The sequence below is a fragment of the Pholis gunnellus genome, assembly GCF_910591455.1.
Source record: "Pholis gunnellus genome assembly, chromosome: 19".
Lineage (NCBI taxonomy): Eukaryota > Metazoa > Chordata > Actinopteri > Perciformes > Pholidae > Pholis > Pholis gunnellus.
In genome coordinates this window covers 15066305-15091911 of record NC_136546.1, presented here as the reverse complement: position 1 = coordinate 15091911, position 25607 = coordinate 15066305, and the positions used below count along the sequence as shown (strand labels likewise).

The 25607-nt window shown below is 42.6% G+C and overlaps 1 protein-coding gene across 4 annotated transcripts; it reads left to right on the top strand.

Annotated features, from left to right (window-relative positions):
* The first annotated feature begins 701 nt into the window (after positions 1 to 701).
* On the top strand, positions 702 to 25319 carry sgk1 (serum/glucocorticoid regulated kinase 1). 4 transcript variants are annotated; one of them, XM_079180058.1, is made up of 12 exons: positions 702 to 972; positions 10651 to 10866; positions 13763 to 13826; positions 21680 to 21755; positions 21972 to 22047; positions 22229 to 22417; positions 22511 to 22642; positions 23406 to 23642; positions 23742 to 23837; positions 24096 to 24251; positions 24363 to 24452; positions 24682 to 25319. In XM_079180058.1, the coding sequence occupies exons 1-12, from the start codon at positions 742 to 744 to the stop codon at positions 24847 to 24849; spliced, it is 1731 nt and encodes a 576-aa protein (XP_079036184.1). In that variant the 5' UTR covers positions 702 to 741; the 3' UTR covers positions 24850 to 25319. The 4 variants fall into 4 exon arrangements, with proteins under 4 accessions (XP_079036184.1, XP_079036182.1, XP_079036183.1 ...); XM_079180056.1 differs by lacking the exons at positions 702 to 972; positions 10651 to 10866; positions 13763 to 13826 and adding an exon at positions 19556 to 19743; XM_079180057.1 differs by lacking the exons at positions 702 to 972; positions 10651 to 10866; positions 13763 to 13826 and adding an exon at positions 20131 to 20193.
* The last annotated feature ends 288 nt before the right edge of the window (positions 25320 to 25607 follow it).

Below are 25607 nucleotides of genomic sequence, written 5' to 3'. Positions count from 1 at the left end.
GTCTGGCTATCCTTCGACTTAGGCATTCAATCCCTGTGTGTGTATATATGTGTGTGTGTGTGAGTGTGTGTGCCACAGCTGTCTGCACTCTGTGCTGCACAGTCACACAGGCTACTGCCCCCGCTGTGTGTGTTTGCTAAATGTTCGATTCACGCTGCAGGATGAGATTTCATAAATCTTCTCCTGAAAATGATGCTTTTCTTTCCCTGTCGCTATGCTTCTGTCTTCCATGATCCACTTTTTCAGTTTCCTCTCCACTTTCACCACCATTTCCCTGTTTTTCTCTCCCCAAAACCCAAACCACACACACACACACACACACACACACACACACACACGCACACACACACACCAGATTTTATGGTTAGTGACAGTGCTTTTCTGGGAAGGCTTAGTCACTGCCGGAGAGATGTGTGTGCAATGTGCTTGCATGCACCAACTTGCGCATATGAATTAAACACATCTCGCTCATTGTTTTGAACATCTCTTAGTGACAAGGATGTAGAAGGGCTTTAATTTGTAATAATTCATCGTAATAGCCGCATATGGATTGAAGTCCCCTTCTGCAGAGAGATCTTTCTGATGTATTGCCGACATTAAAACAAGTAAAGTCAAAGACAAAGGTTAATTCGGTGTGTGTGCGACGTGCGTGTGTCTTGAAATTACATGTAACAAGGTAAATGAGATCAAACTTACCTTTTTCCCCCTCTACACTTATTTCCTGTGTAGGTACGAAGATGGATGCGAAACCCGAAGGTCAGCGTTGAGAAGGCCCAAGGGAACGGCCTCCTCTACTCCTGTCCAAAGTGTCCGCTGGCCGATGACCTGTGGTACACACACTTCCCCTCGCCGTACGGCTGCTGTCACTACGGCGGCCTGCAGGGCGGACAGTACTACCACCATGAGACGAGCTCGCCGTGCCCTGCCAGTGGGCAAACCAGCAGCAGCCATGACAAGAGCAAGGGCTGCCAGGTAAAAGGAAAAACAAATACAGAGAGAGAGAGAGAGAGAGAGAGAGAGAGAGAGAGAGAGATCTAAGAAGTAAATGAAGAGTTAATAAGGACAATGTAATCTCATTTCATAATGTGTGCCATACAAAGAGGATAGTCCACTCCCCTCATCCTGCCATTCTCTCACCACAAACGTCCTCCTCTGGCCTGCAGGTGCAAGTCTATCCACTAACACGCTCTGTAACAACACTCATTTTACAGAGCTCCCTCTGTTTGCCCATTAGCGCTCATTAAAATAAGTCAAAGAAGCAAATTAGGTATTAACAGGACCCTGGACATTGTTTTGTTTGTCTTCATTCTCCCTTTAAGCTCTACTGTCAGTGTCGTTATGTAACTTAAACAGTAAGAAGACCGGGGCGCTTTTCAAAAAAACATTGTTGTTGCTGCTCAACACGGGCTGGTGTTGCTGAACATGCATATTGTATCAAAATTAAATAAAAAATGAACTCCAGTGAATGCTGTCAACAATGGCCTCGCCCCAAACACACACCAGTGCATTCACTCTGAGGCTGCTTGCAGGTGTCCAGGTTGTCCTTGCAACTGCAATCATAATAGCCATCCCCCTCTTATCAATCATCATACCCATCAGATTGTTCCCTGCTTTTGTGTGTGTGTGTGTGTGTGTGTGTGTGTGTGTGTGTGTGTGTGTTTCTCCAGTCCCATGGGCGACAGGAGAGAATGAGTCATCACTGTCCCAGCAAGACAAAGCCACACTGTGCACTGTGTGCGTTTGCATGTGAGTGTGTGCACCGAGAAACAACGTTGACTCATGTAAGGATTTCTAACAGGACTGTGTTGCTCTCTTTCCTTCAGCCCCTAAGTTTGTTTTTTTCCATTTTGCTCTGGATTTCTTCCAGGCAGTTCTATCTCACTCTATCTCGCCATCAATTCCACCTCTTGCCCTCACAGCCAATAGATCTGTCACTAATGTCTCACTGGAGATAACCGGCGTGAGTGTCTGTGCGTGTGTGTCTGTGTGTGTGTGTGTGTGTGTGTGTGTGTAGAATGAATGGGTGTTGCGGTAAGGTTGGAGCAGGCTGGGGGTGGGGGTTGTTAAAGAGGAGGGGTTTCTGTGGTGAGTCATAGCTAGTTTACGCTGCTATGTGAAGTCAATGCAAGGTCAATGTGGTGTTAAACGGGACTGACCTATAGCAGCTACTCCAGTGTGGCTTTGAGATACAAGACTCAATCAATGATTAACCACATTTAAACTGGAAACTTACAACATGCAGTGGCAGTTAGATGCACAACCTAAATATGGACTGAAATGCACCCTTCCTGTATTTGACTTTGTGTGCCATTGCCAAATACTCCACTACAAAAAAACTCAGCACACAGACGTCATGTTCTGCGCCATTTCATACATGCTGTACCATATCTAGGAACACTCTGTCCAAACACTTCACAACTCAGGCCCTCAAGTTGGCGTGCCAAAACACTCGCAGAGCAGGACACTTGTTCCACAAATGGAACAGTAACGGAAAAATGTCCCGTCGCATGTCAAATGCACCGCTCCGTGCTCTAACCGAGGCCACCCACGTCCCGACTCAGATGCAAATGAGCAAAAGCTTCAATGGGAAATTTGTCAACCCATCAAAGTGAACTGTATCAGTCACGCTGTCTAACACGTGTCTCAGACTTAAGAAAGTGGGGTGATGACGTCGAGAGGCTGCCGTCACATTTTAGTGGAGGAGGAGATGAATAAGACGCCAGGCGTTGACAGACAGTGTCAGCTCAGGCCTTTACTCCTGAAGTGTGCAGAGACAGAAGGGAAAGCTACAGGGACATTTGTCACAGTCTCATACGAAGCTCTTCATTCTTTACTTTTTAGGCTGTTGCAAATGTAGAAGTAAATTACTTTGCCGGCTTGTTCAACACTGAATGCTTATTATTAGCTTTTCTCATTGTGAGCAGCAGCTTTTGAATTTTTTATTTTTTTATTATTACGAAGCATTAGCACCCTTTAGAATTCAGGTAGCTTAGCTTAGCCTTGACCCAGTGCTTTGCATATAGCCTTCACCCCTCTGCTGGCTTTAGTCTATCACAGCCAAGGCTAAATATAGACCAACTTTATGGCGCTGATCTTATTATATTATGAAATCAGTGTACTCAATTTATGGTGCCTGCATTTTTTTTCTTTCCATGGGGTGATAACAGCAGGAACAATAACAAAGAACAGGAGGGGAGGTTTACTGTAAGTAGGAGGAAAGATTGGTAATTTGGAGGAAATTAGAATTGAAAATAGATAAAGGGTGAACAATAATGGCAGGAGGGATTGGTGGAGATAAGGGGAGAGACATAAACACTGGACACAGCAGTGATATAGAGAGAGATGAGAGGAGCCGAGAGGACAGTATTATTATGGAGGATGAGGTCAGAGCATCTGCCCCACTGCCTGAGCATGACCAGAAATCAAAAGCTTATAAATCCTCCTGATAAGGACGTCCTGTACTGTCCCATGTACGCAACATCACTTTGTCAGATACACCACACACACACACGCACACAGAGAGCTAATGCAAACGCAGCCTTTCCACTAATCTCTTACATCAAACCTCTACTGTTCTTGATGAAGACTAAATTAAAAATGAACACAACATGAACTTTTGCTGACTGCAGGTTGTCCCGTGATGTTCTCTCGCTCTCTTGTTATCTCACAGTTTCAGTACTTTTCTAGAATCTTACTGGAACTTCGGAAAACACTTTGGATTGCATGATGTAATCAAACTGCTGCTGAAACTTCTCATCAAGTTAGATAGAAGAGACCAACAAAACATTATGTATTATATGAGCCATTACCCAAGTTGCTTATGGCATCATTTTCATTTCCTTATGGCCATTTCTGGGTATGGATCATGTGATAGTGTTGTTAATCAGTCAGTGTATTTGCTGTTGTTTAAACACCAACTTTATCAAAAGCCTGACCTGCTCTGTCCATTTGTATTTACTGTCCAAAACGTATTCATGCAAGAGAAAAAGAGAGTGAGAGGGCAGGAGAGTGGAGGAAGGAAGAAAGGGGAGAAGGAAGGCAGGAAGGGAACAAAAAAGATTGGGGGTGAAGAAATCCAGGGAGATGAAAGAAGCCAAGCGTGTCCAAGAAGAACAGTGATTTTGATCTAGCCTGTGTTGTCAACTATTGATTAGATCTCAGACAAAAGTGGTGAAAAACTGAACATGAATATCTAGAAACGCCATTTGTCTGCGAGGTAAGCTCATTTTGTTAACGTTTTGCTAGACAGCTGGAACTAAAAGCTTGATCAAAGCTAAACCTTTGTCCTCACAGTCAAAAAACACACACCCAGCTCAGATGATCAGTGGCGTTTAAAGAGTGTGTTTCTCATGTGGAAGTTGGCCGTACCGGTTCATTCTCCACAGTGACAAAAACAGAGGGGGGACGACGTGTGACGATTCTCCTTCTCGTTCTCCCTCGGCAGTGACAAGGCCCTGCAGGCTAAGCTCTGTTCCACGCGAATGAGACCGGGAGGAAGGCAATTGTTGGTGGACTGATTTAATTCAAAGATCCTGTCAAGTGAGTCTGTCAGTCGATAACAAGTGCAAATGCAATTCAGGTGCTATAATCAGACGACAATTTGGGGGGATTTTAGTAACAGAAATGCTCACACCTTTATCCCACATATTAACTTTTGTCTTGTCTTGACTTTCATGGTGCCCGAGGTTTTCTAGCGTGAGAATACGTTTCTGTTGGACTTTGAGCTGCAGACTTTGGCTCTTGACATGGTCTTATCTGTGAGGTGTCTTACTTGTGCGTTCTGAGAGGGAAGTAGATCACTTCAGCTAATTAACGAAGGTTAATTACTTGTGTGTCATATTCAAAGGTCCCTTTCAGGGCAAGGATGTGAATTCTGTTCAAATTAAAACGGTGAATCTTGGTTTTTGGATAATTTGGTGTTTTTTCGCGGATATATAAGTAATTATTAGAAACAGTATTAAGAAACCAACAAACAGCTGTCTAAAAAGTAATTATAGATTCTCGGACACAGTCTGAACAAAACAGTACGATTCATTGCAGGGCTGTTGGATTGGATAACTAAGTGCACCCGGTGAAAACATTTTGTTGTCTGTGTCTTTCCAAACCAACATTCAGTTCTCACCTCACCTGCCAAACAGCTTACCTCATGAAACACTTCCCTTGAATTCCAGCCGTAGATGCATTAAGCATGAATTACATAACTGTAAAAGTGTTTTTTTTAGCTTGTATTGGGAATAAGAGGATATTAAGAGGATCAACCCACAAGGTCCAATTATATTTGATACAAAGAGTTACACAGAGAGTACTGGGAGCAAAAATCTATTTCCAAGTGGTTGGCTTGTCATGCATATTGTACCAATACCAGGGAGAAATGCTTCTCATTCCAAACTTCTGTTGTACTCTTTTAAACGATTCAGCTAATTGACTCAAAACTTTCTTTTCTCCTCGTTAAAGACCTCAGCACATATTCATATTCATGGCACAGGTCAGAACCCCCCGAGTCTTTTACACTCTGCGCTCTGTAATGAAACTGGTGAAGTGCCAGCTTAGCGTTGGTATTAAGCCAGTTTGTATCTGTCTGGCACACTTCCAGCTCCTTCTTGTCCTCCTGGTAATACTGGTAAAGTCAGCTGGCTGACTGTTGAAAACCTTGCCTCTAAACTTATTGGAATCACGCTCTATATCCTTTACAGCCTCGATCATTTCCTGCCATCATTCATTGCTCTTCCTGTTGTTATGACTCAGTTTTTTTCTCTGAGTTAAACATATTTGAGCAGCATTTAAATGAGGAAACTATCCCAGGCTCTGGAAAGCAGTTTTAAAGCTATACCCTGTTTAGCATACACTTAGCAATGGGAAGCTAATCCTCTGGCGTTCATTTGTTCCGAGGCCAAGTGCTCTGGCAGTGGAAGAATGTGGTTGCAGTAATACACTTTCTTGCATGATCTCTCTTCATTGCTCACAGTGAATGTATATACACACACCCCGAAATGGCACAATGCATTTGTTTCTGTTGCTACTGCAGCATTACACAGGCTTCCTCTGCCAAAGCACAAAAAAAGGAGATAAATACAGAAGGCATTTCATACCTTGGCTGCGGTTTGCTGAATTTGTCGTGACACAGGGGGATGTGTGAATTAGCTTTGTTGTGTTTTACCCAACCCTAGCTATAATAAACTAGAGGGGAGCTGAAAAGGGAAACGTAAAGCAGGTGGTTTGTGATGTAAAGAGCCATCCTGTCTAATCTGTGTCTGGTTTAATACAGATAACCAAGGCATTCTGTGTACTGAGAGAGAGAGATATCTGCATGACTGCATGTTGTGCGGTGAAATGTAAGGGTAAGTGGGTGTGAGGAAGTGACACATCTTTATTATTGATAAGACTTTCAGGGTTTCAGTGCAAGAGTGCTTGAAGAAAGGGGTTAATCATGAGGACAACTGATATTGACTGATGGATAGGTGTATTAACTGACTGAAATGGACTATAATGTACGATAAATATTCGTGAATAATCAGTCATTTTAATATTCACAAGACTCAAAAGACAGGTAACAAATTCTGTATCCGTTTCTACTACTCATGGGGTTCAACTCCCACCGTATCTGGGAGATCCACTAGTATCCTCCCTTTCCGGTCTCATTGTCGGGGAATTTGGGAATTATTGTTGTTCTAATCTACCCTGAGAACCCAGCTAATCCCGTCTTCCATCTTGATGTTCCACAGCTAATGCCAAGAAACTGCTGAGCCACAGAGACTCTGCAGCACCCTGACTATGCAATGTAATTCTTGTTCTTCTATTTCCACACTCAGCTCTGAAACTGCTTAGTGCATTGAGGTTTTAGGTCTTATGGCTCTCACTCGACAACTAAGCCTAGAGTTGACCTGATCTGCTTCCACGTGGACAATGTGCTTACTCATGGCTTTACCAGTGCACAACAAGCTATTGTATTTGTTAAATACTGCATTTTGTTGTTCTGTTAAAGCCTCAAACCTATTATTCCATTTCCAGTTCAACCTTATGACCTCATTCTGGTTATGTGGTGCTTAACCCTGAATCCAGGAACAAAATCCAATGTCATGCAGCAACAAAAAGGAGAAATAATCTAACATTCAGAGTCGAGATGCAAAACGAGTGTATTGGCATGCTGTGGAACCTGTGTTTTGAATGGACAGTTAGCACTGATATCCAATTGCACGGATCAAAGTGGTGGCTTTGGTCCAAACTGAAATATATCAGCAACTATTGCCTGCACTTTGAACAGACATTCATGCTCTACTGACTTTCGTCATCCCCTGACTTTTCATCCAGCACCACCAGGATCTTATGTGTCGTTTTGAGTGAAATGTCTCCACCACTATAAGTTGGATGACACAAACATCAGGTTCAACATTCGCATCAGCCTCAGCTAAACCATGCACTAATTAGATAGTGCTAGCATGACACGCTAAACTAAGGTGTCGAAAATGCTAAATAGCATTTTATACCAGCTGTATATAACTGCTAAACATTAGCATGTTAGCATTGTCTTTGTAAGCATGTTAGCCCAGTGACATTAGCATTTAGATCAAAGCACCAGGTAGTTGCCCTCAAACATCTAAAGTGAAGTATGTGAATTTAATTTGCAGCGTTTTTAAAGTCAGTGTACCAATGTTTTCACCTTTGCCCAATTCAGTCAAACTGTGCTCATGTAATGTAATATGTTTGTCTATCTCAGTGAGACAGCAGGTAAGGCTTGAACAATGTCCATGTCAGAACAATGGAGAACGAAAACAAATGTCATAAAAGCCCAAGCGATGAGTAAATAGGCTCTCCAGCTTTTCATTTACAAGAAACACTGCAGAGATTGAGGCACACTGGATGACCATGAATAGGACTATTAGTCAGTAAGTCAGGGTTGACCTCAGCGCTCCTCAGGATTTATGAAAAGAGTCAGAATATGACCCCAGAGGAGGAAAATGGCCTCAAAGCAGCTTAAGTTTGAAATCCCAAACTTACTCCTTTGTCTGTTCCCCTGTTCAACAACAACATTGCAGTTCTCTCTGTCCTGCTCTCTTTTTCTTTACTACTAGACTATTTTCTTTAAAAGTTTGTGTTTGCGATCAAGGAACTAGAAAAAGAAAGGGAGAAGACAGAGCAGTGACCTTGGTGTTAATGAACAAGTCTTATCTGTCAGGGAACGGGATGGCTTATGTAAGAATATCTCACACTCTCGTTCTCTCTGTTTATCTTTTTGTCTTTCAAACATGTTTTTCTTTGTCTCCATATCTCCACTCGCACCTCATTCCTTTCTTCTACTTTATGATTCCCCCCCCACCGATGCTCGCTCGCCTTCCCCTCGTTTCATTACTCTTTGATGCTCAGACACATGTGGGACGTCACACAGCTTGTTAGAGGTGGAGGAACACACCAAGGAGAGCTGGTAGAGGACAGAGAGGGATAAGCAGGGCGATGCAAAGAAAAAAGGGGGTTACCAGGAAAGAGGGTCATAACACAACATAAGAAACACCTTACAATGCAATACAGCAGCTTTAAACACCAGTTTAAAAAAAGCATATTACATATCCTGTCGGATTAGCAAATAATCTATTAAATGTCTTTCAGGGACTGTGTGTTTCTGACCACTGTACCTCTCTGTCAGTGCTGTTTTTACCGTTCTGTAAACGTCTTGTCTACTCCTTTATGAAGGGACTTTACGCAGAACCTTTTCTGATGTATTATGCACGTGTTTATCATTATGTGTATTTAAAGTATAAGCAGTATTGTCGTGAGTAGTAGCAATGCGAGGGATGTGTTTGCGTGAATGTTCACGATAACAGTGTTTTTCAGTTGCAGCTCTATCATACAGTATTGTATTGTGTGGCCAGATCATCAGTATGAGAGCAAAGGGCAACTCTTAAGGTAAAGGTTTTACGCAACTCTGTCAATGACTGAGACACTGTTGTTGTTGTTTTACATCTTTACAAGATGATGTGGAAAGCACACAGGCAAAGGGCAGTCGAAGAGGTTAGTGAGGAGGAGGCAGACGGAAGGGGTCTGATGAAGTCCGGTGTGGCGTGTGGTGTTGTTACTTCTTGATTTATGGATCTTTGTGGCTGATGACTACATCCTGGCTGCAGTATGAGAAATTGCCTGTACTATATTACATCCTGAGTTTATGAGGTGAAAGGACACATCTTATAGGACAGGCCTTTTGCAACCTAACTGTTGCACTGTTGTCTTAAAGGGTCACAGAACAAAAGCAGGTCAAAGGGGAGGGAAAGGAGTTAAGAGAAAGAGGAGTCTGGAGATGGTATTCATATACGGGGGTTATGTGTTATACTTCCTGTGGACATATTTTCGTACCCATTAAAGGAGCGCATGGTGCTTTCTCTGGAAGGTTCAGTAAGAGGCCGAACAATAAAGAATAATTTGAATGATAAACATGTACAGTTCAGACTAGTAAAGTTAGTTTATGGGTCTGTACATACATAACTATGATGAAATGTTGCCAAGAGGAAAAGTGTTTGTGACCTACACATCGATACATCCACTTCACTTTGTCCATGACTTCGTTTATGTATACAATTTGCATTTGGCAGTAAATATGTAAATATGTATGTACTTACCATATTCATACACATGTTTTTGAAATAAAGAAATATCTGAATTAATTACTGAGTTTTATAGGTGCTTGTTGGCAGATTTGTTTGTTGGACACAGCCAGGCTAGCTGTTTCCACATTTCCAGCCATTGTGCTAAGCTACGCTAAGATAACCAACCGCTGGCAGTAGCTTTATGTTTAACTCTCCATTAAGTGACTAAACGTATTTCCAAACAAAATGAAATTCTTATTCCTTTAATGCTTTAATAGTAATAGCAATATGTATTGATTGAATACAATTTTCACAATTTTGGCAAAAAGTTGTATCACTTTGATTTCACAGTAGCTACAGATAGCTGTAAAACACACACACACACACACACAGAGACGCACAGTGTTGTGACGGAATGGTATCATATGGTGTTTGACACGCTCTCCAATTGTTTCGATCCATTTTGTCCTTCCAGCCCTGAGCTATAATTATAGTCAAGGGAGCAACCTTTCATACACGGGGAACGTTTTTTTGCCGAGTTGCAAGTTTTGAACTCTAATACTCGGGCACTCGCACGATCTCTCTCTCACACATATTTCCCCATGCCAAGTTGTGGTAACGCAGAGGCCAGTAGAGCAGCAGCCACTGATAGAGGCCTTGATAAGACTCATTTGAAATGGCTGCAGTCACTGAACCTGTCCACTCTGTGTGCCAAGGACACCATTTGCCTTATATAACAGCCATTCTGGGTCACTGATCCACCTAGGCAATTTGGTTTCCTCAGGAACTCCCTCACCTTCTCTCTCCTGTACAAGTGTGCTTGAAGGCTATTTTTTGGGCTTATGCCCATGATATGTATTCCGTCAGTGTCGCCTGTCACATGCTAAATGATTGAGTGCAGCTGTCACACAAGAGGAGATTTCTCCCAAAGCTGAGAACTTACTCTCTGCCTCCAATGCAAATGGTTCCCTCAGTTATTTTACTCATAAAATGAAGGTGTTGACTCAAGCTGTGGTCGTTTGTTAGCTGGTCTTAAATGTTCTTTCAGTGAATGTCCTTCACTTGTCTTCGCTTTCAGGTCAGGAAGTGGAAGATGCTTTCCCGCCATCACGGCGACGCTACAGGCAAGCAGAAGGAAGCAGAGTCAGACGTCCACCTGGGTGGTTGTCAGTCCTGGGGGATCCACGCTTCGCCCCTTATGGCCAGCCCTGTCATGCTGGAGTGCTCCGTCTGCAGCGGGCCCTACATCAGCTACGCCCTGGAGGATACCTGGCAGCCACGTCAACGCACACAAGTAAGTTAGCCAACAGCTAATTCAATTACAGGGAGCAAACACTAAATTATTACGTTAATCAGTGGATTTGTTTTTGTACTTTTAGTACCACTTTTAGTACTGACCAAAACTGTTAACTGATATTCAACCGAACAAGACCCACCTTTGTATCAGTACTTGTAATTGGGCTATTTCAGAGACCTATTTTAAATAACGCTGTGACGTCATCATTTGGTCAAACCAAACAAGACTGCTAAAAACCAGTCTGAGAAAAGTTCATAACATAAGAAATGATTGACAGTTTAATGGCTTAAAATATAACATTAAAATAAGTAATATAGAAAGCACAATGGTTCTGTTTGTTGTCAATATGGAATACTTAAGTAAAGCAAGAATTTTAGCACTGGAATTCATAGAATCGGGTGCTTAGTTTCTTGCTCTTCTCATTTGCATCTTATTCCTTTGAGTTTTGGTGCATACAAACCAAAGACTTAAACTTAATAATCTATTTGATGGTCAAAGTAAAATATTTATTTTCTTCTGCGTTGAATGCGCTTCATCTTATGACTCACAGTTAAGTCATACAAGCCTCTTCTTCTCCATGATCCTCACATTGACAAAAAAAGTATATTCCTCCCTCTCTCTCTCTCTCTCTCTCTCTCTTTGCCTCTGTTTTAACAACCCTAAACGATCTGACTTCTTATGGGAACATAAATCCGCAGTTAAATATTAATGAACGGAAAGCCTAGATTCACCGTCACTATGGATATGACTCCATCAGATCTCTATACTGAATCAATAAACAACCCCGAAGAAAGAGAGGAAAAGAGCCCGAGATGCAAATTCAAGGAGAAAGGGGCATGAATGTAAAAGTGATTGTTGACTCCAGAGAGATGTTAACAGTATAAGGGGATGTGAACAGCAAGCAATATGTGTGTCTGTGTGTGTGTGTGTGTGCATGTGTGTCTGTGTGTGTATGACAGCAAAAAGGAGAGGAAAAGACGGATAGACAAAGCTGCTGTCAGCTATATTCAGACTTACATAGAGATGCAATGACCATGTCATCTGCATGCACGCAGGTTGTTGAAAGCATCACCTCTGAATGGATGAACAAAGTGTTCTCACACTTAAACACACGCACACACACACACATGCCTCAGCTTGTCTGGCTCTCTGACAACACCTATGGGAGAATACTGAGTTTTCAGAGCAGCAATGTGGAAGAGCAAACTAGGCTAAGACTGTATTTAACAGTAATACTTGCAAAGCAAAGTATAGCAAAGTCCATTAGTGACTACAACATCAAGAACAAGTAATATCTGACACGACAGTGTGACTTCGTGGGAATGTCAGACTTACATAGTTGCTGTTGAGACCTTGTGTGCACATTCTTGAGTGTTTACTTGTACATTTCTGAGCCATTCAACCTGCCACGTATGCAATGTATTGACTATTATAATCGAAACGGTCACACACAAAGACATGCACACCACTTCACATACTTCACATACTTCACTTACTCATGTACTAGTGACTTTCCAGATTAAGATTTTATATAAAACAACATATGATACATTTGTAGAATAACTTGCCTTGTTCAGGATTAACCTTTATGTCTTGCGGCGTTTTACAAAAACGCAAAGTCTAGTCGGGGCCCTTTGTCTCTGAGTTGGTGTCAGTTCCACTAAAGAGATATGTCCCCTCTGAACCTGCCAGATTGTTTTATTTTGATAATGGTTTTTGGGTCCAAATTATCCATTATTTCACAATAAAAACAAAGATTTGAGAAGAGTCCCCAAAAAATGTTTTCAATGACTTCATCCGTACTTTTACTTTTTAAACTTTAGGGACATTTTGCTGATAATATCTTTGTACTTGAATCCAGGACTTTTACTTGTTATGGAGTATTATTCCATTCATTTATGGGTAGAAGATCTCAACACTTCCACCACTGCCCACATGTTGTCTTTGATAGATAAAGGGAGACAAATAGATATATTTGAAACTCTCTCATGTCTCTATATACAGCTGGAAGATATGCTGCAAAGTGAACTTAGCTTACAAGATCAAGAAGCAGTTCATCTTCTTTTCATCCTGGCGTTCGGTCTCACTAAAGCACAATAACACAGTGTCGTCATTTTGTTAGAGCAGAGGTTTCTCACCGCTTTCATTACAGGACTCAAGTGATTTAATGCAGTCTCACCCTGGAAACCCGGCCTCGTTAAAACACGTGACGTGTGGAACCAACTGAAACAAGGGGCACGAACAAGTCTGGGTCAGAACCAGTGGTTTCAGAAATGTTGACTTAGAGTGCTGCTGTTCAGAAATGTTACATTTCTTAGAGTCACTGTACTCTTTTAAAGAGCTTATAAGCAGCTTAGATCAGTGGTTTCTAAACTCCTTAGTGTGTGCGCCCCCTCTTCACAGGTTACATTTGTTTGTTTGTTCAGTTGTGACCACTTCAACCGGCCATCTGGAAAGAAAAGAAAAGATAACTTGGTGTTTTTATGCTATCTTATCACGTTTAGCTTTGTCTTGTGACCTCCTTGTTGGGATCTCAACCCACAAGTTGGGAACCACTGATCTAGTTTGTAGCCTGGCCAGCTTATTTTTTTATTTATATAACTTGAAAAAACGTTACAGGCCTAAGGGCTGTACAGTTCCACAAAGCATAGAACACCTTTTGTCTTTCAACTGAATTCAAACATTATATCCAAAACCGGATTTGCAGGGACATAAACAACAAAGCCAACGTGTTGCCTAACATGTCAAGTCAGTTATTAATGAATATGCATTTTATTATAGACTTGATGGCTTTGGAACTGAATCCACGGTCTAACTCAATATATACTTTGCATGTTTTTGTGATTTATATATTCACTTTGTGTTACTAAGTAATGCCATATTTCTCCCGAAGGCGATGGACCTGTACTACCACAACGAGTCAGACCCAGACAGCTACTGTTGCCCTGGTGAAAACAGTAAGTCCCCGGCAATTAAACCTGTACTTTTGAATTCTTCCACTTCCTCCTTCTTTCCTATCCATCTTTCACACCGTGACTCTCATTCCTCTGTTATCTCTCGCTGTCAGTCCCGGGTCATTTCTTCTTTTATTGTCTGCAGTTTTGTTGATTTTCACCTCATCATTCCAAAATAATCCTCTCCCATTCATTCTCTGTTTGTTGTTTGCTTTCCGTCCAAACGTGATGGCTGTGGGAGCAAAATGATTCACCCTGCACACACACTGTGTAACTTTAACTCACCTGACCATTCTAATCCAACCTCTGAGCTCCCATAATAACTGTTGTTCATAAACCAAGATTACTATTTTGTTGTTTTGTGGAAACTAGCCTGGAGAGCAAAACAGTACTTACAGACATAATACTGAGCGCTGATCATCATCACACAGTTACCTTTCCCACATCTGTTCTCAACTTTTGTCATTGGCTGCAGTAGAAACATGTGTTTGCTTCTGTCCCTGGGTTAAAGTCCAGCATCGTTTTATATATATATATATAAATATAAGTGGCTGGTTTTAATTTTCCATCATGCCCCTTATTTGTGCCACAAACCATAGTCCAAACCAAATTACACAGTATGTGTGCGTCTCATGCTTCGGCTTTAAGCCTATAAATTCCTTTTTTTTATTGCTACCTTTAATGATATATGGTGAGCTCTACACATGAGGGTGTGCATGTGTGTGTTTGAGCTCACCAAATATCATTTTTAGCAACACTTTCCTTTACTTTGGACTCAAAAGAATATCTAATTCGGTGCTTCTTTAAACTGCAATAATTAGCAGATGAAATTAACTTGACTCTTCATTTCTAACGCATTGCTATAACATTGTTTTACTATTTAATGTAGGAACCATTCATTTCTGCTCTTGGATAATATGCACATCCTTGTCACAGGCAGTGGAGGACGTTCTTAACTTCAGTAAAAGTATCAGTACTGTCATTTTAAAATACTCCTTTACAAGTAACAGTCCTGCATTGAAAAGTTCACTTAAAGATGCTAAATTTGATTTTCAGAGCATTAATACAGCAGCAACCCACTATTTGTTATAAGATACGGTGGGAAATTGTCTTTGTGAACAGAGAATGAAGTGGCTTTTCCTCTGTGTGTGTTGTTATCCGAGCTTCTCCTTGATTTGTTTTCATAGCCCGGCCGGTCGCTCGTGCTCTTATTGCATTTTAGTGCATGTGAGTGTTCCCCACTGGCTAGCTAATCGCCGCCACTCTGCACTGCTCTCATGCAGCGGTTACAGCTGATAACACCATTTCGGTTGATAATGCCGTCGATGCTGAAGTGTTGGATTATAATTACCAAGGCATTAATGTGTAAGTAGTATTTTACTGTTGTAGATGGTCGAGGCCTAACACATGTTCTAATCTATATTGGGTACTTTAATCTATAATATTGCATTATGTTCTGTTATATTATTATTTTTTAAATTCACAGGAGCATTAAATGGAAATACTCTAAGTACAAGTACACTCTGTGCTACTGCAATAACCAAACTTTGTGGCAAATGTGCAGGTACCTGCTGCCTGCTGGAACATCTCTCAGAGAGAAATGTGAAAAACAAACAACCATATCAACACGCATAGCACCCATGTTCAGATTAAAATGTTTTTCACTGGGAGTCGCCTGCCTGTTAATTATGGGAGTTTTTCGGCACATGGAAAGACATTCAAGCAATTAGCCAAGCTGGTGACAAGCTGTTTCTGTGGCCTCGGCGGTAATGCTGCTACACCCGGTTGTTCCAAACTCAGCAATTAGTGGCTTTCCGAGCACAACAAAAAAGTTTGTCGCATATGAGTTATTTACAGTGATGCAGTGATGTGTGTGACAGAAGGAGCAGTAGAGAGCAACGGCGGAGTGCCAGGGATGGATACGGTAATAATAATTACAGGGAATAGAGTTCTGGCTGTCCAATTTCACAGAGGAACAAACAGCAAACTGTGTGTTCTCTCACTGTGTTCTCATGTATCAAAGAGCATCTGCTGAGGATACCCTCATTAAAACATGTTAGTACGCTCATCATCTTGCTAAAGAGCAGTTGATCAGCATTTACATGCTGACTTATTGTATAGTGCTGTTCTTCCTGAGATGCCAACATGTTTAGTTTATATGACGTGTGACTCTATAGGCTGAGCATGTGTGCGTTCTCTTTTGTTCTCTGTGATTTAAAATGAATATCAACACAGCGGCTCCCTCTCTGAAGCTGCTGTTTACTCTTTTCTTCCACCATTCATGACACATCGCTCACCTGTGTCAACCTGCCCTTCATAGAGGCAAACACACACACACACCTACGCACGCATATGTCCTCAAACTGTACTTAATAATCCTTAAAGGCGCTCCCAAACCAGAGACAATTTAGAGAAGATTGTCTGAACATGTTTTTTTTTTTCCATTATACCCTGAAGATTTGCAGTTAGACAGATTTGGTTGTGTGTACTGTATTCAAGGGCTGCCAATGACATAATCCCTGTTGCCTTCATCACAACCTAATTCTAGCCTTAATCCAGTAGCCAAATCCTTGCCTCTCTTTGCAAGAATGCTTTCACATATTGGGGCGTCCAGATGGCCAAAATGGGTGAAGAACGCAAGTTTTTCCACTTCACGTCCTTCTGGACCTTTTTTGCATTTCATTCCCCATCTTTTTTGCCCCATAACTTACTGCCATTTCTCTACTGTCGCTACATAATAGGCATACAATTCCCCCAAAAATAGTTTTCAATCTTCTTAATTTTAGCTTTTAAAACCTAAGATTTCTTGAAACAGTAACAGAAGTATTAGAACACACTGTACATCTTTTTGTATGTATTGATAGCTTCCTGTTGACTTACTAGACAACATTTTCTGGAAAGAACAGAAATTCTGAGAAAATAGAGACAAAGTTCTGAAACAATACTGATTATTGATTTCCATATGTGTTAAATTGTATTGTTCATTTTCATTTCTCGTTTAGCTGACCTGCTATAGCATTATGCTAGCAATTATTTGAGAGTTAAATAATTGGTAGTGTGCTTCCAAACTAGCAAATTTCTAGCAAATTATTACAAAACTCTGCGACCTAAAAATATAAAGTGTTGCCAAACACACACACACAGACCACGAGTTACCTCTAACAGACAGAAGCCCAAGAATACCACATTTCAAACAGTTTGGCCGCACTCAACACACACCGGTGGCAAAATAATAGCCGTCCTCTCTGAATGGCCGAGGCCTCTATGTAATGGTGTCATCTGGTTTCTCACCACCGAGGCTCATTCACATTCAACGCCAGATCAACTGTAGCCACAAACACCCTCATCATACCCGGCACAGAGAGCGGACATTACAAGACTCAGGGATTGGTGGACGGAAGAGATGAAAGGATTTAAGGGCTGGATGTCATCTGCCAGAAGACAGCATGAATATGGAGACATGTTACTCTTTGTTTGTGGGTATACTCTACGTGTGTGGGCTGAGGGAGCATGTGTTTCTACAACTCTAATATCCTACACCTCAACCCCACTGGCACTGCAGCTAAACCTCTTCCTGTCCTCGTGTGTGTGTGTGTGTGTGTGTGTGTGTGTGTGTGTGTGTGTGTGTGTGTGTGTGTTGTGTGTGAGTTAGTCAATTCCGGCTTTGGCATCGATGACAGTGCCACTAGTGGGTTACATAACGGACTAGTGTCTCACATACAGGCACAGAAAGGCAACAAACACACAGCTTGAGTATTGTGGAGCCTCCTCTTGTTCAGGGCCCAAGCAGTCTGCCAATCCAAAAGGGATAGAGGGCCAGATAGGAAAAACACTGAGTGGACCTAGTACTGCTCTCTCTCTCTCTCTCTCTCTCTCTCTCTCTCTCTCTCTCTCTCTCTTTCTCTCCTGATCTTACCTTAACACCTCTCTCTCATTTCATCCCGGGGTATAACCACAGATGCAGACACAAGAGCAGTGCTCACATCCTGGCGAAGGTAACGTCTTCTTCATGGTCACTTTTAATCTTCGCCTGTCACATGTTTGAGTTGTTATTGCTTGGAGGGAAATGCAAAAGTAGCTGCTCATCATTTGGAGTTTAAAACCAGTTTGCTTCTGCACATCACGTGTGCAAGTTTTCAAGGGCATCACCTTTCTTATTGTTTGAGAAAGCAATATGTGACGTATGAGGTCTTCGCTCGTTTTCCCCACATGGACTGCTACTGTAGGGTTCAGTCGTGAGATATTGTAGATTAAATGAATGAATGAAAGTTAAAGGACGGCAACCTGTGCTGTCTCAAGGAGAAATACTCGTTTTCTAACAAACAGCTCCAAGAGTTCCCCTTTGGTGCAGTGAGGAAGAGGTGTGTTGGACACCTTGCAGGAATTTAGGATGTACCCGATGTGCCCTTTCTCCCTGTCTCTCTGCTTTAGAAAGAGTGTGCGTATGCATGTGCAGGTTTGTTTTGCCCTCCAGCTTTGTGTGTGCGTGTGTGTGAGTGTGTGTGCGTGTGTGCGTGTGTGTGTGTGCGTGCACATCAGGTGGCTATGGGGGACAGATTAATAATAGATTTGACCTGAGTTACGGGGGAAACAGAGACAGCAGTAGAAAGTTGAGGCTATATTTAAAAATTGCAGAGTCACACATGCACAATGAACACAATGATTTTCTGCAAGAGGCTGAGGGTCAGGAGCAAAAGAATACACTCACACACACACACACACACACACACACACACACACACACACACACACACACACACACACACACACACAGCCATATTCCTGACTCTTAGTCATAACTGCTGCTTGTCTTTGGCTCAGAATTGTCACAGCCTGATAACTATTCTGCTCAGTGTTAAAGCATACCTTGCTCTCTATTAGATGTGTGACGTGTCTCTGATTAAGAGCTATTCATCTCATCATCCTCTCTTCTTTGTTTATTTTTTGTCTGATCCATGTTCCCATTGCGTTTTCCTTACTGCATAACCTGTGCATACCTTCAGTGCTTTGCAACATGGTGTCCTCACATTCTCTACTCTCTCACACACCCAATAAGACAAAAATATTCAAACATTATCCAGAGATAACCTCCTGCGTGTATGCACCTGCAAAAATAGTCGGGAGAGCAATGCATCAAGAGTTTATTAATATGGCTTCAACTTGTTGGCAGCTCCTACACTTTGAATTAAAGTGAACTCAGTGAATTTCCATAACCCGGGGTTACTCTTTAATTCGGAGCTCTGCAGGTAAATGACCTCAGCTAGTAGGCTGTAGTGGGAAAAAAACTGCCAACAAAAAAAATAAAATGAAGTAAACCGAGTGTTTGCATTCGACCTTTAACTTTAGGCCATGTTTTTGCCTTTATTTGTTGTTGAAACGTCTCAAATAAGGAGAAGTGGAGTTTCAAGTGACATGCAGATGACTGAGAAAAATAACTAATGGTTAATGAAATGTTTCATTGCTAAAGGTGAGAATAATCATGCTCAAAACTCCATCAGTGTCCTGTGTTAATACCTTTTTATCCATTTTGTTGCAGGGGGAAAGCAGCTGTCGATCTAAATAAAGAAATGTGTTATGTGTTTAATTGTGTATTAAAATACAACTGCAGTCTATATTTCCAATGGTTGAACTCGAAAGTAGGAGCCTAAGAGTAGCATTTGAAGGCAGCACGCCCCCCGCCCTGAGGGAAACTCATTCAGCCTTGCATGAAACGCCAAAAGTGTAGACTGGAAGGAAATAGAGGCGGGACGTCTCCGCCCTGAAAAGAGGGAAGAAAAAAATCTTCAGGATGAAAATCTCCAAGAGGAGGAATGCGGTGTAGTTCGATTACCTGTTTGCGGAGGAACCTATAGCGTCTCTCCTTGGTGCCGACTCGGAAAATAAAGCGCCCCTATGAAAGACAGAACGACCGCTTTGACGTGTAAGTAGGCTGCATATTCATTTTAAAACCGACCGCGATGTGTTTCCCCATTCGAAAAACTAGTCTCTGTAATATTCTCACGAGAGCCTCCTGTACTCTAGGTCTATCTGGACTTAATGGCGTTCCTGCTGTTACCAGCCTATTGTGATATTTATAGCTTCTCTTTGAAGGGTAAAGCTAAAGCTCCCGAACCTACTTTCTGTGCCTGGAGTGTGTGTGTGTGGTTGGGAAGAAAGCACTGGAAGACATAGGCCTATAGCTACTTGGGGGTGCGCTCCATTCACCCCATAATCCCTTGATCTGGATTTATGGTGCTGTTATGTATGGCTACGCCTCCCTGATAGAGGAGTCCGTTAAAAGCGCCAGAACCTTTGGCAACTCTCTTTTGCAACTTGTTCTTGAGCCTTGGCGCTGCAGGCAATGCAATGAGAACCCCTTCAGATCTGAAAGGTTTGTTTGTGTTCTCTGGAAACTGAAGTGTATGGTAACATACCGGTGTATGTTTTTTTTTTCTCTCCAGGCAATTAAGAAAATGAGAACCTGTGAATTTATACAGGGTTTTGGGTGTTTTTACGTAATTGTCATTGTTGTATTTTGTTTGTAATGTGCATCAAAGTTGATTGTTTGCATTGTTCCAACTCTACTGTTTTGTTGTGTATCCTTCCTTTTTACGCACGGTTATCAATACTAATTGTTATACCTTCTTGCATACTTCCATTCCACTCAGGCGTGTTGATAAAACTTGAACTAGGTGCCTTACATAAAACGTAACTGAGCCCGTCTGCTCATCTGTGTGCCAGCGCGCAAAACGAGTGGCAATGTTTCCAAAATGTCATTCTGATCATCACATCAGAGGGTTTTGCCTGCTTCTGAGAGCCAGGTCCAAACAGATTGTGGGTCTGGTCTGTCTTTCTTTCGTCTGAGTTGGATGCATTCTGAAGTTTCTCCGTCTGTACTTTTCCACTACCAGCGTCTTTTTTTCTTGGCATCGGGCCTTCCTCGACTCAGGCTCTCTCCCTCTCCTCTATTGTACACCAAGGGAACCTGCGTCACTCCCGGCGGTTTAAACTGAAACGCAGCCAAATGGTGAAGCCGATAGGCCAAGTTAAGAGGTTATTTGTGATTATTTCTACAGGACAAGGTTGCGATCTCAAGAGGGTTAGACGCGGAGCATGGATACACTGTTAAAACAAGTATCATGAGCTTGGAGAATAATCACGAATCACGTGAATTTTTCACTTTTTGTACAGTTTATTCTGTACTCCTGGTACATTGAGGGTCCCCATATGTCACTTACTGGACATATCTGGATATCATTAGCCTATAGAATTTATTTTCAGCTTTGTGTAAACTGAAATGTTGCTGTTTTGGTGACAAGTTCAGACTGTGTGACACGTGGGAAGTTAAGCAATGTTGCCATGGTGTCTTTCCATGGCCTTTCAGTGCGTTGTGGTAAAGAACTTATTTATTTCTCTTTTTATGTTTTTTTTTGCCGCAAGCACATCGTGAGGCGCGGCTATGACGTGCAAGGAGCGCAACGGCCACTGATTGGCCGAGCATATGATCGATCATCTTGTCACGATCCATTTAGCTGCGAGAGATGTTTGCAGAGGATCACGCCCACCAGGGGGTGTGGGTGTGGGTGTGTGTGGAGCAACTCCTCCCCAGCCTCTTATAAAGCAACAAGCCAAAGGCATGATCGTTATATTTTATGAGTTCAGAGCTGCCGTTCAACTCATCACATCATGACGGTCAAAACAGACACAGAAGCGTCTGTCCTGACTTACTCAAAATCTAGAGGGCTCGTGGCATTAGTCACCGGTATGGAATCATAACTATTTCCAGGCGATTCTTCAGGACGTGTATGGACTACTTTTTTTGCTTTTTATTTAAAAATCTAAACATTCTTTTTCTTTCTTTTTTTTTTGTGTTGCAGCTTTTATGAAACAGAGGAGGATGGGTCTGAACGACTTCATTCAGAGGCTCGCCACAAACTCCTACGCCTGCAAGCAGTGAGTATACCATCTGACTCATCTTATTGTTCCGCATTCACTGGAGGACAACACATTGTGAAACGCAACCAGAAATGCCGGTTATTTGTCCTCTGGAGAAGCTTTGTGTCTCAGTGTGACTCCCAGATCAGCTGATTCACATAAAAACAACAAAGACGTGTGGATACTTTTGATGCTTTGCTGAATGAACTAAGAATGAACTCTTTCTCTTTTCAGTCCCGAAGTTCAGTCTATTATGAACTTGAGTCCTCCTCAGGATACTGAGCTCATGAACACAAATCCCTCTCCTCCTGTAAGTATATTTGCATTAAACAGTGAATTGTGTGCTTCCTCCTTTTTGTATACATTTCACCGTATGCAGAGATACACACACACACACACACACACACACATATCCTCCGTTTACATGTTTATCATACATTTTTGGGTTCATAATGTGGCTCTAACTTCCTCATCTTCTCCCCCTCTCTCAGCCCAGTCCATCCCAACAGATCAACCTCGGTCCGTCCTCCAACCCTTCAGCCAAACCCAGTGACTTCCACTTCCTGAAGGTGATCGGCAAGGGGAGCTTCGGCAAGGTCCTGCTGGCCCGCCACCGTTCTGATGACCAGTTTTACGCAGTCAAAGTCTTACAGAAAAAGGCCATCCTCAAGAAGAAGGAGGTAAATGTGGATGCAGTCGTGCCAAAAGTACACACGCGACAAAAGGGGTCTCCTTGTCAACCTCTCTAACCCCGCGCTCTTTGCATTCCTCAGGAAAAACACATAATGTCAGAGAGGAATGTGCTGCTAAAGAATGTCAAGCACCCGTTCTTGGTTGGCCTGCACTACTCTTTCCAAACAACGGACAAACTCTACTTCGTCCTGGACTACATCAACGGAGGAGAGGTGAGTTACCGGCTGAACTGCTGCCAGTGAAAGATAAGGATATGGAGCGGAGATGATGGAGGAGAAGCGAGCTATTTAAAGAAGAAGCTACAGATGAATGAAGAGGGTAGAAGGACATTTTGATGATGGCTATAGTTTGAGGAAGAAGGGTAGCTTTAAGAGGAATAATGTAGTGCCAGAGTCGGAGATTAATATGAGGCAGAAACACAGACAGAAAGAGGGGATATCCTGTCATGTGAAGCAGAATAGAAGTTGCCACTCTCGTGTCTTTCTTTCTGTAAAGGAAACGCCTCTCAGGAAATCATGGGGTGGGTTGGGACAGCGGGAGAGACTCTGGGCCAAAATTAGCAGCGCCATTCAGACTCTGTGTGTGTGTCTAATCCAGCTAATTTCCTGTGATTGTTGGACGAGCAAAGACAGTGCTGATTAAATATGGGCCTCATCGGGGAAACGGGACACATTTACTTTCCTTCTCCCCTTTCTCTTTTCTTCCCCTCTTTTGCCCCCTCTATCATGCTGCTCTCTCACTCCACCTCTGGCCCTCGTCTCATCTGTCTTCCCCTGTCAAACTTTTTAAACCTTCCTGCCTCTTTACTGTCATCCGGTTTCCTCTCCGTCTCCGTATCTGTCTTTTTATCAACGTTCTTCCAGTATCTCTTCTTTGCTCATGCTGATAATCTATATCAGAGATACTCTATAACACAATCAAGACATTTTAAGTTTTGTTACTAAAAATATATATTTTTTTCCCCTTGTCTTCCAGTTGTTCTACCACCTACAGAGAGAGCGCTGCTTCCTCGAGCCCAGAGCCAGGTTCTACGCAGCGGAGATCGCCAGCGCACTGGGCTACCTCCACTCCCTCAACATCGTCTACAGAGACCTGAAGCCAGAGAACATCCTGCTGGACTCACAGGGTCACATCATTCTCACAGATTTCGGCCTCTGCAAGGAGAACATTGAACCCAATGGCACCACGTCAACCTTCTGCGGTACACCAGAGGTGAGGACAACATTTTTCCCGGTGTTTCCGAATTTGACAGCCCTCTGTAACGTCCAGTCACGTAGCTTACCACTTCTCCATGTCTTCTTCTGTCTACAGTATTTGGCTCCTGAGGTTCTACACAAGCAGCCGTACGACAGGACGGTGGACTGGTGGTGTTTAGGAGCTGTTCTCTATGAGATGCTCTATGGCCTGGTGAGTGACATTGACATTCACCTCACGTGATTTTATAGTAAAGTTACACCCCCCCCTCCTCAATTTTGTCTTAAATGTCAGAAATGTTCTCTATAATATTGAGTGATACTGTACACAGTGGTGCAATCTTATCTCATTTTTGCTCCACGTGTTTGCACATGCATGATTTGAAATTACGCTATCAGTGTTGGTCGTTTGGATTCCTTGCTCCGTTTTGTTGGCCAACATGCTAATCAGTTCTTCTTGTCCCTTCCCCAGCCTCCGTTCTACAGCCGTAACACGGCGGAGATGTACGACAACATCCTGAACAAGCCGCTGCAGCTGAAACCCAACATTTCTAACGCAGCCAGACACCTGCTCGAGGGCCTGCTTCAGAAGGACCGAACCAAGAGGCTCGGCTGCACAGACGACTTTGTACGTACTTGGTTATTTTGTTGCATGTGTGTTTCTGTAAGAATTCATATTTCCGTATTATGTGCGTTAAAGGACATCAGTTAATTATTCATCATTTGTGTCTCTTCACAGACTGAAATTAAGAACCACGTATTCTTCTCCCCCATCAACTGGGATGACCTCAATGCCAAAAAGATCACCCCTCCCTTCAACCCCAACGTGGTACGTTCCTTTTTAATACCCCAATAAGTGTTGATTATGGCAGATTTAGGATTTTCCAAGGTCCACAGACTTGCTATTGTTTTAGTCCTCTGTGTTTACATATACACGACTATATCAAGAGCATGGAACATCCTCGCTGGGAATTCACACATTTCCAGATATGGTGAGGTATTTAACAGCCTGACTAATCCCTACTTCTCCCTCCCCCCCTCTCCTTCCTCCCTCCCAGACGGGACCTAACGACCTGCGGCACTTTGATCCAGAGTTCACAGACGAGCCGGTGCCCAGCTCCATCGGCTGTTCCCCAGACAGCGCGCTCGTTACAGCCAGCATCAAAGAGGCTGCTGAGGCCTTTGTGGGCTTCTCTTACGCCCCATCTATGGACTCCTACCTATAGGATTTAAACACAGGCCCTCGACGGACACCAATTCAGACTTACAGGACATGGAATGTGGTGTGTCCACGCACTTGCATCTTGACCCCACCTTACATTTACAATTGGGGCGATACATTGTTTTTTCTGAACCAACCCCTGCAGCAACTCTGCATCTGCAAAGAATTGAAACATGTCTACTTGCCATAATTTCTCCAACTCTTAAAAGAAGACTTGCTGCAAGAGGAAGCCTGCTTTCTTTAGATGACTCATTGAGGTCGTAACCTCCATCTTACCCCGATTAACCGCACAATTTCTTCAATTTTCCACAATTGCCCATCTCTTATCTGATAGCGGAGGTCCTTTTCACACAGCTCAGGCAGCTTAGAAGCCCCCTCAACCCTGAACCGACAAGCACACACACACACACACACACACACACACACACACACACACACACACACACACACACACACACACACACCCACTCTAACTTCCACCTTCTCTCAAAAGAGGAAGGCTGCACCCTACTGTACCAGCCCTGACAAGTATTTCCATCCTCATCTATGTAGACATCTTTTAAGATTCTGTCTAACCACCCACGGGGGGAGCTTCCTTTTGAGTTTTGAATAAGTAGAGATGACATTCATTTGGTGCTTTTAGGTTCTTCTCATTTACTTTCTGTGTGGTTGAAAAGGGACTTATTTGAAGGTGAATGTTACAAAGGGGGATCTTTTATTTATTCTCTCAAATGTGCCTTTTTATTTATTTTCTCTCCATCA

Bases quoted from the DNA above. Each gene is read 5' to 3' on its own strand.
- sgk1 (XM_079180058.1), top strand. From the start codon at position 742: ATGCGAAACCCGAAGGTCAGCGTTGAGAAGGCCCAAGGGAACGGCCTC. The intron at 21,756-21,971 runs GTGAGTATACCA...TTCTCTTTTCAG, and splicing joins AACTCCTACGCCTGCAAGCA to TCCCGAAGTTCAGTCTATTA. The intron at 24,453-24,681 runs GTACGTTCCTTT...CCTCCCTCCCAG, and splicing joins CTCCCTTCAACCCCAACGTG to ACGGGACCTAACGACCTGCG.